This window comes from Phyllobates terribilis, unplaced genomic scaffold, assembly GCF_046119375.1.
Source record: "Phyllobates terribilis strain yellow unplaced genomic scaffold, ASM4611937v1 Scaffold_924__1_contigs__length_538081, whole genome shotgun sequence".
Classification (NCBI taxonomy): domain Eukaryota; kingdom Metazoa; phylum Chordata; class Amphibia; order Anura; family Dendrobatidae; genus Phyllobates; species Phyllobates terribilis.
This window is the reverse complement of record NW_027363684.1, coordinates 46,073-56,965: the sequence shown is the minus strand read 5'-3', so window position 1 is coordinate 56,965 and position 10,893 is coordinate 46,073. Positions and strand designations below refer to the sequence as shown.

Below are 10,893 nucleotides of genomic sequence, written 5' to 3'. Positions count from 1 at the left end.
GACACCATTTTGCTCTGGGTTGTACGGTACAGTGGTCTGAAATAGGATTCCATTTTTCTTTAAAATGCTCTGTGTCTCATTACTTGTATATTCAGTCCCATTATCTGCACGTAGAATCTTTGGCATTCTTCCAAATTTATTATATACTTCAGCTAGGTATATTTCAAGTTTCTCTGGAACTTCCTTCTTGCTGTGAAGCAGGTGGACAACTGTATATCTTGAATGATCATCAATAAATGTGAGAAAATATCTCTTCTTCCCTGGGGTCAGAGTGCTCATTGGACCACAGACATCTGTGTGTATTAAATCTAGTGGCTGTGCTGTTGTTGTACTAATTCTCTTAGGAAAAGCTTTCCAAGACATTTTCCCTTTGATGCAGCTAGTACACTTCATTGTCTGGTTACATAGATCAATTGTAATATCCTCAGCTAGTTGCTTTTGGACTAACTTTCTTATTGCTTCTGGGTCTCTGTGTGCCAGACGCCTATGCCACACATGAATACAGTTTTTATGCTCTTCTTGTTGCTCTGTATACACACACTCTTTGCATTTCAGCTGATAAAGTTCATCTGTGATGTTTCCCTCTGCTAGTGTGTGACCTTCCTTTGAGATGATGCAGCTATCATGCTTAAATGTAACTTCATTTCCTTGTTTTGTGAGTTTCTTCACAGATAGTAGATTACTTTCAAGACTAGGCACATACAGCACATCCTTTACTGGGATCTTCCTGCTTTGTTTTGGTGAGATTTGACAATCAATATAACCATCTCCTATGCCTTCTGAAGTCATGTACTGACCATTAGCCATAATCACTTTCTCTGATTTACTTTGGTCAAGCTTAGAAAAGAAGTCTCTGTTATTAGTCATGTGACTAGTTGCTCCAGAGTCTATACACCATGCATGCTTTGATGTATTTGCACTGACAGTAAATGCAGTTTCAGTATTCACAGAATCATTTTCTCCAGCTACAGCACTTTTAACCCTTTGATGAATGCTTTGCTTTTTCAGCTGATTCATTCTAGCTTTCCAGACTCTGCAGTCAGCTTTCAAATGTCCTGATTTCTTGCAAACAAAACATTCACGTGTTTCTTTTATGTGCTTCCTGTTATCAGTTACGTTTTGTGTCTGTAAAGCAGATTCTGTGTTGCATGTCCTACTGTCTACACCTTCTGCCTTTCGCTTATATTCCTCTATGAGCTTCCCCCTGACATACTCCAGTGTAAGCTCATCATCTGGACGCGCATCTAGTGCGGTTACAAGCGTATCATAGCTCTCTGGAAGGCCACTAAGCAGTAATGCGGCCACATGAAAGTCCTTTAGATCTTCCCCAATGCCTCTCAGGCGTTCTACAACTTCCAGAACACTTCTTATGTAATCCTGCATATCCTGGCCTTTCTGTAGCTTAGACTGGTACAGCTTTCTCTTGAGATAGAGCTTATTGCTTAAATTTATCCTCTCATGTACCTTTTGCAACTGCTCCCACATTTCCTTTGCAGTATTACATTTACACACATGCACAATCTGGTCATCATCTATACTGAGTGATATGGTACTTTGTGCTTTCTGATCCAAGTCTGTCCACTGCTGTGGCACTGGGTCAGGTTTAGGCTCCTGTGTGTATTTCCACGTACCTTCTCTTATCAGCAGCATTTTCACTTTGAATTTCCAGGATTGATAATTCTGGTTAGTGAGACTTGGCACTGTAAATTTCATGGAGCTGCTGCTGGTGGCCATCTTTGCTTCTTCTCAGTTTGCTGTCTTTCTTTTTTTTCTTTCCTCTGTGTTCTGGGGATCTGGGACTCTGGGGACTCTGGGACATCTGGGTCCATAACCTGTTAGCAGAGGATTAATCCGCGTGACATCCAGAGTTTAGAACACAGAATGTAGGTTTATTCATATCCAGCATAGGCACAGCATGGAGTCTGGTGTTACAGCAGCATGAGGAGATCAAAACATATAACAACAATACAGGAAGAGAAGGAGGGGCATCCTGTCTGTGTGTTTTTTTGTTTTTTTTTTAAACACAACTTTGTTAACAACCTCACAATATGCACAACATATGAAACAGCATAGTAGTTGTTGCAATACACATACAGATTAATATGCATTATTCCAACAGATTGGCCACAATTGGCAAAAGCTCTGGAGGAGCTGAAGCGTTTTGCAGATTTGCTGATGTGAAATAAATGATTGATTGACTACAGGTGAGTGCCGGGATCTCTTTCCTTTCCCCCTCCATTACTAACCTGAGGGCTTGAAGACAGCTGTGTTTTTTGACAAATCACAGCGGTCATCAACCCTAACCACCATTACCACGATTGCCACCGCACCAGGGCAATTGTGAAGAGCCGTGCAAAGCACCTGAATTGGTGCGCCATTTCTGAGGCGGCTGCGGGCTGGTATTTTTAGGCTGGGAAAGGCCCAATAACCGAGGACCTTCCCACCCTGATAATATCCGCTCACAGCTGTCTGCTTTACCTTTACTGGTTATCAAAAATAGGGAGGACTCCACATCTCTTTTTTAATTTATTAGCTAAACACAAGTACAGTAAACTACACACTCAGGGCACTAATTATATATCTCACAGATATCTATCATCTATCTCACTCTTTGCACATCTAACACCTAAATATCTGTCATTTCTATTCTGCGCTCTCTTCCGGCACGTGTCACACAGACGTGTGTGCGGATGTCACACTTTATGTCATCTGTGTGCAGGACGTACTGACGTCCGAGCTGCCGGCAAAAAACGTACATGTCCGGTCCGTGTGACCATGTGCGCAGCCTATAGATTATAATGGGTGTACGTGTGTGTCTCCGGTACGTGTGAAGGGGGCCTAAAGGGTATGAGCACTTTTAGTATGGATTACCAGTAGGGGGCGTGAGCACTTAAAGTGCCAAGGGCAGCATGAATGCCAGATACGGCCCTGAGCACAGCCCTAATAAAGTCATTAGAGCTGCAGATAAAGGGGGCTCGATTACAGCTCTGGATAGTGGGTTGTATGAGCCGGAGGTTATGAACATGGATGACGATACTAATATATGCCGCACTCTAGATGGAGATCCTACTAATTCATACAATACCCCCTTACATTGTCTTTTGGAGGAGGGTTTGGTATCGGCTGTACTTAATGCCAAACAAATAGAACGATTAAAGGAAAATCACCCACAATGTCCAATATTTCATACATTACCGAAAACTCACAAAGAAGGAAACATCCATCAGTCTAGAGATACATTCAATACTGGCTGCAGAGAAGATTCCTATAATATAGTGAATATTACCAGAAAACATTTACCTATGTTATACACTGACAAGGATCTAGCAACAAGAAACCCAACTGACACGTGGAGGACAAACACCAAAGGTTTCATTGAATGTGGGAGAAATAAATGTGGTTTGTGCAAGTCTGTGCACAAAGCAAAAATGTCTGCATCTACTAACCATAATAAACCCTATAGTATCCGACATCTCATTAGTTGTAGCTCCACACGTCATTGACACCATACAATGTGAAGCTTGTCTGCTGCAATATGTGGGGGGCACGGTCAGACCCTTACGTCACCGCATTGGGGGACACGTTAGGGACGTTCTTGGCCCCACAACATGTAATACATCTGCAGCATCACAACATCTCATACAACACAATAGGAATTAATCACTTTACAGTTGTGGGTATTGAATATGTCACCAGACCAGCTAAGGGGGGAGATTGGTATAAAAAGTACACCCCCGAGAAGCCTTGTGGATTCTGGAATTGGACCCCAGATTCCCCAGTGATATGAATCTTCGTTCAGACCTTGTATCCATTTACTGAATTGTGTTTTTCCTCTTTTATAGTAATTATACATAATATACACATTATAGATGCAGACACTTCATTCTTCTATTGCACGGATGCTTTTTGTTGTGGACATATGACCGTCCATAGGGGTAATGTAGACATACTTGCACATGTCCATTTGGGGCTGGGGGTCTCCGCTGTGCATTAGACACTATGATGTGTATAAGAAGCCGGTTACTGGTGATTTATTATGTCATGAAGAAGAACTGAACACAAATACCAGGTAGAAACGCAGAGATGTTTTGCTCCTATCTGTTTTTTAATGTTTCTATGATTTTAATTTGGATTTTTCAATAAAAGTTTTTGGTTTTATTCACACTGGAAAACAAGTGCTGGGTTATCAGTAACTTTCTTTGTCCCGTCCATTCCTTCCCAACTGTGATTTTTCATGAAAGCATTGAGAGATGAGTTGAAAGCAGACAATGTTTTCTATAGAGGAATGGCAGACATGGGTGTTGTCCACATAGAAAGCCTCTCCTAAATCCCATGCACAAAAAAGCTGCCCTACAATCTGCCAGGACACATGCGGAAACATATGAAGACTCCTGGGACTTTATACTCTGGAGTGATGAGACCAAGATAAATGGTTTTTTTTGGAACTGATGGCTTCAAAACTGTATGACATTGAAGAGGTGAGGAATACAATGAGAATGCATGGTGTCTACAGTGAGACCTGGTGGTGGCCGTGTCCTTATGTGCGGCTGCATGAGGAGCTACATTTCATTGATGGTACCTTGAATTCACAGATGTTCTGCTCTATAGTGACTGAAAAGATGCTGCCATCACTCCATGCCCTTGGTAGACCTGCACTTCCCCAACATGACAATGATCCAAAACACACATCTAAGGCCACTGTTGCATTTCTGAAGAACAGGATGACAGTGATTCAGTGGCCAAGTGTCTCCTGATCTGAACCCAACCAAACACCTATGGGGAATTCTGAAGAGACAAGTTGTCATCGCTCCATCCAGCATCCAGGCTCTAAGAGCTCGTTATTGAAAAAGAGATAAAAGATAGATATAGTATTGTCACTAACTTGTTCATTCCAGGCCTAGAAAACTTGGTGCCGTCCTTTAAAATAATCGAGGCCATACAAAATAATAGATGTAGTAGCTTTTGATGTGGGGTGTACTCATTTTTGCATCAACTAATTTGAGTAAAACTGAAGATTTTGTAATGAGAGTTATATTATTACCCTTACTTTCATGTTTTGATTACAAAAAAATGTTCTATGAAACTTAGTGTTGGCAAAATTGTAGAAATTGATCTTGTGTTCAGTGCGCTATTAAATAAAATCTTACTCATCAAAGGGGGTGTACTCATTTATGCTGAACAATATTTATTAAACTTTATAAAACACAGTGAACATAATTACACTTTCTTTCCCGTATGACTTCTCTCATGTTTTACAAGGTGTGATTTATGTATAAAAGATTTCCCACATTCTGAACATGAATACGGCTTCTCTCCTGTGTGAATTTTCTGATGTGTAATAAGATTCCCTTTATCTGTAAAGCATTTCCCACATTCTGAACATGAAAATGGTTTTTCTCCTGTGTGAATTCTTTGATGTATAACAAGTTCTGATTTACTTTTAAAACATTTCCCACATTCTGAACAAGAAAATGGCTTTTCTCCTGTGTGAATTCTCTTATGAGCAGAAAGATTTGATTTATGCATAAAAGATTTCCCGCATTCTGAACATGAATATGGCTTCTCTCCTGTGTGAATTTTCTGATGTGTAATAAGATTCCCTTTATTTGTAAAGCATTTCCCACATTCTGAACATGAATACGGCTTTTCTCCTGTGTGAATTCTCTGATGTGTAACAAGCTGTGATTTATCTGGAAAGCATCTTCCACATTGTAAACATGAAAAAGGTTTTTCCCCTGTGTGAATTCTTTGATGTCTAACAAGGTCTGATTTACTTCTACAACATTTCCCACATTCCGAACATGAAAATGGCTTCTCTCCTGTATGAATTCTCTGATGTGTAATAAGACTCCAGTTATTCGTGAACGACTTTCCACATTCTGAACATGAATACGGCTTTTCTCCTGTGTGAATTCTTTGATGTTTAACAAGGTCTGATTTACTTCTACAACATTTCCCACATTCCGAACATGAAAATGGCTTCTCTCCTGTATGAATTTTCTGATGTGTAATAAGATCCCCTTTATGTTTAAAGGAATTCCCACATTCCGAACATGAAAATGGCTTCTCTCCTGTATGAATTCTCTGATGTGTAACAAGCTCTGATTTACTTCCAAAACATTTCCCACATTCCGAACATGAAAATGGCTTCTCTCCTGTGTGAATTCTCTCATGTATAACAAATTGTGATTTATATGTAAAGCATTTCTCACATTCTGAACAGGAGTATGGCTTTTTTCCTTTGTGTTTTCTGTGTGTTAAAAAATCTGAGCTTTTTGTAAATTGCTTGTCACACTGAAATCTTGAATCCACTTTGCCCCCTGGACTTTTGGTAATAATGAGAGATTGCTCAGGAGATGATTCCTCATGATTAGGATTATAAGAAAGTGAAGTGCTGTGAAGTCCAGGAGGAGCAGGAAGGGTGATGAGGTTTCCTCCATTAGAGTGCTTCCTGATATCTTCTTTTTTACAATTTAGTGATGAACCGTTATTCTCACAAGGATTTCCTATCAGGAGGAAAGATAAATTAGATGTGAGTTTTTTCTTCAACACAAAAGAGATTTCTGAATGTATTTTCTGGATCTCACAATGAAGACTCTCGTCAGTGAAAGTACCGGTAATAAGGAGGACAACTACATGCCATAACATTAACACAATGACGGGTAAAGTGAATGACACTTATAAACTGGTGACATTGGCACAAGTCAGGGGTGGCAGAGATTAGACAGCAAATAGTTCTTTAAGTGGTAATTACTGATGACAGGTTTCCTTAATGTACCTCCGGTGCCATTTCACTCTCAAGCTTCGTATCTCGGCCTTAGTATAGAAAAGTGTCCACGTAATTAAAGAAGTTGTCCACTACTATTAAAAATTCCCCCAATGTAATTAACCCGTTGAGAGAAGATTTCCTTTAATTACCTAGCTTTGTCTTTATTGGCTGTGAGCGGCGCTATCGCTGGCCACTCACCGGCATCACGCGACCCCCGGCTGCAGCCGGCTCTTGCTTCCCCTGATGTCACGTCAAGTGAGGCGTGACTCGTTGATGCGATCCCCGCGGTGGACGCCGGGCTGTGGGTGGGGTTTACCCGCGCGTCACACCCAGCATCCACCGCGCACTTTCCCAATGAATACAAGGTAATTGTGATTCACAAAATGTTATACAATTGAGCGGTGAAGAAAAAAAAAATTACATTTTTACCACTATAATATTATTTTAGCCCCAGATTTTACATTTTCACAAGGGAAAATGGGTAAAAATGACCACATAATTTTATACAATTTCTGCTGAACAGGGCAATACCCCATATGTGGCTGTACTGTACTGCTTAGCCACATGGCGAGACTCCGGAGGGACGGAGCAATATTTGACTCTTGGAGAACAAACTTTAGTAGAACAGTTTGCAGACTCCATATACAAAGCCCCAAAGTGGCAGAAGAGCAGAATCCCCCCTCAAGTGACACCAGTTTGCAAACTACACCCCTATGGAAATGTATCTACAGGTGTAGTGATGAATTTGACTCCATGTGTGCTTTCCAGAAACGAGCAGCAATGGATGTTGTGAAGTGAAAATGCAAATATTCCCTTATAGTGGCCAGTACATTGTAGTGTCCGGTACATTGTAGTGCCCTTACGTTGTAGCGCCCAGTACATGATTCCCAGTTAGTGCTTTCTGGAGAAATAAATTGCCTCTCCCCGCTACAGTAATGCCAAACATGTGGATGCTAACTGCACACTGTGGGTCCCAGGAGGAGGGGGCATTTGGATTTGGGAGCGCAGATGTCACTGGATTTCTTTAAGTGGGAGCCAAGTCACTTTTCCAGAGCCTTTGTGCTACCAGTAATATGGACACCCCCTATATTACTGTTTACAGATGATGAACCTGAGTGGGGACTTGATTTTCTGTGGGTTGAGTAGAGGCTCTTAATGGTGGCATTTTGGGGTACAGAACATTTTGGATCATATTTATCCTGTGCTGTACGCTGAACACTTACAGTGGGTACGGGAAGTATTCAGACCCCTTTAAATTTTTCACTCTGTTTCATTGCAGCCATTTGGTAAATTCTAAAAAGTTCATTTATTTTTCTCATTTAAAGTCCACTCTGTAGACATTTTTGCAAATTTATTAAAAAAGAAAAACTGAAATATCACATGGTCATAAGTATTCAGACCCTTTTCTCAGACACTCATATTTAAGTCACATGCTGTCCATTTCCTTGTGATCCTCCATGAGATGGTTCTACTCCTTCATTGGAGTCCAGCTGTGTTTAATTAAACTTATAGGACTTGATTTGGAAAGACACACACCTGTCTATATAAGACCTCACCGCTCACAGTGCATGTCAGACCAAATGAGAATCATGAGCTCAAAGGAACTGCCCAAGGAGCTCAGAGACAGAATTGTGGCAAGGCACAGATCTGGCCAAGGTTACAAAAGAATTTCTGCATTACTGAAGGTTCCTAAGAGCACAGTGGCCTTCATAATCCTTAAATGGAAGAAGTTTGGGACCACCAGAAGTCTTCCTAGGCCTGGCCGTCCAGCCAAACTGAGCAATCGTGGGAGAAGAGCCTTGGTAGGAGAGGTAAAGAAAAACCCCAAGATCACTGTGGCTGAGCTCCAGCGAAGTAGTAGGGAGAAGGGAGAAAGCTCACAAAAGTCAACGATCACTGCTGCCCTCCACGAGTCGGGCCTTTATGGCAGAGGGGCCAGATGGAAGGATCTACTCAGTGCAAGACATATGAAAGCCCGCATAGAGTTTGCTCAACAACACATGAAGGACTCACAGACTATGAGAAATAAGCTTCTCTGATATGATGAGACGAAGATAGAACTTTTTGGTGATAATTCTAAGCGGTATGTGTGGAGAAAACCAGGCACTGCTCATCACCTGCACAATACAATCCCTACAGTGAAACATGGTGGAGGCAGCATCATGTTATGGGGGTATTTTTCAGCTGCAGGCACAGGATGACTGGTTGCAATTGAAGGAAACATGAATGCAGCCAAGTACAGAGATATCCTGGATGAAAACCTCTTCTAGAGTGCTCTGGATCTCAGACTTGGCCGAAGGTTCATCTTCCAACAAGACAGTGACCCTAAGCACACAGCTAAAATGACAAAGGAGTGGCTTCAGAACAACTCTGTGACCATTCTTGACTGGCCCAGCCAGAGCCCTGACCTAAACCCAATTGAGCATTTCTGGAGAGTCCTGAAAATGTCTGTCCACCAACGTTCACCATCCAACCTGACGGAACTGGAGAGGATCTGCAAGGAAGAATGGCAGAGGATCTCTAAATCCAGGGGTGAAAAACTTGTTACATCATTCCCAAGAAGACTCATGGCTGTACTAGCTCAAAAGGGGCTTCTACTCAATACTGAGCAAAGGGTCTGAATACTTATGACCATGTGATATTTCAGTTTTTCTTTTTTAATAAATTTGCAAAAATTTCTACATTTCTGCTTTTTTTTTCAGTCAAGATGGGGTGCAGCGTGTACTTTAATGAGAAAAAAAAATGAACTTTTTAGAACTTACCGAATAGCTGCAATGAAACAAAGAGTGAAAAATGTAAAGGGGTCTGAATACTTTCCGTACCCACTGTACATCGGGGTTTCCATCTAAATCTACAAAATACATGATTCAGAGGACACCCCCGAGGGATCCATTCAGAATAATGAGGCAGCAGAGTTACACCGGACTCCGTCTAGCCTCTGGTCGACTGCGCTTTTATGCACGCTTAAAAAGATGGACATCACTGGATCATAGGCCAGACGGCGTCCACAGCGCCTCATTATACGGAATCTTCCCCCGGGGTTCTGTCCGAATCGCAAGCTCAGTCATTTATATGGCAGCAAGAGACTTGTGTAAGAATAATATGAAAGTAAAAGATGGAAGTAATAGTAAAAAACACAATTAGGAAAATTAAAAATGTGCTTATTAAATCATTAAGAAGAGGTGTGAATGCGGCCCAGTTATTCATCGGTGCGCAACCGGACTCTGTACAAGAGCAGCCGCGCCATCACCGGACGCTTCTGCTGTGATGTGGACGGCGGATAAAGCTTCACTGCACCGGAGACTTCATACAATATCACACACCGGTCATCGTCAGGCGCCGCTAATCATAGTCACATGCCAATCATCATCGTCATACGCCAGTCATCATCATCACACGCCGCTAATCATAGTCACATGCCAATCATCATCGTCATACGCCAGTCATCATCATCACACGCCGCTAATCAGAGTCACATGCCAATCATCATCGTCATATGCCAGTCATCATCATCACACGCCGCTAATCATAGTCACATGCCAATCATCATCATCACACGCCGCTAATCATAGTCACATGCCAATCATCATCGTTATACGCCAGTCATCATCATCACACGTCGGTCATTATTACACACCTGTGGAAACATCTACAGGAATCTTCTCCTTCCCGTCATTCACACACGGCTGATCCCCCCTCGTCATCGCTTCTTCTTCTGTCTCGTCCTTCACTTTATTCTTAGTCGGATCTTCCTCCTGATATATCAGATGTAACAATCAGCACAATACAAGAAACCACCAAAATATATGACATCTATGACCTCGATCAGAAATGTCCCCCCATATACAGATCCGATACAGGGCTCAGCACGGTCTACCTGATGACTCTTCGGGATGTTGTGATTCTCCTCTGGACAGTCCTGGGGATACAGAGGACGGGGACATCTCTCTGGTGGATTTCTCCTCCTGGATCCATCTGTAGGAAACACAAAGTGACGGAATAGATTGTGTCATGTGATGATGAGATGATGGGAGTAGTAGTAGGTGACCACAGAACAGACATGACAGTCTCCCTCCTCACCCTGCTGATTGGCCCATATTGCGGTCGCCTCTTGTGCTCCATGT

General features: G+C 41.9%; 1 protein-coding gene across 1 annotated transcript in view; it reads right to left on the bottom strand.

The window, feature by feature from the left end:
* Positions 1 to 5,174: 5,174 nt before the first annotated feature.
* Positions 5,175 to 10,893, bottom strand: part of LOC141240616 (uncharacterized) — a 50,957-nt gene continuing 45,238 nt past the window's right edge. The window contains exon 10 of the mRNA XM_073668682.1: positions 5,175 to 6,231. Coding sequence (XP_073524783.1) covers positions 5,218 to 6,231 — 1,014 coding nt within the window. The 3' untranslated portion in view covers positions 5,175 to 5,217. The remainder of the gene's footprint in view (positions 6,232 to 10,893) is intronic.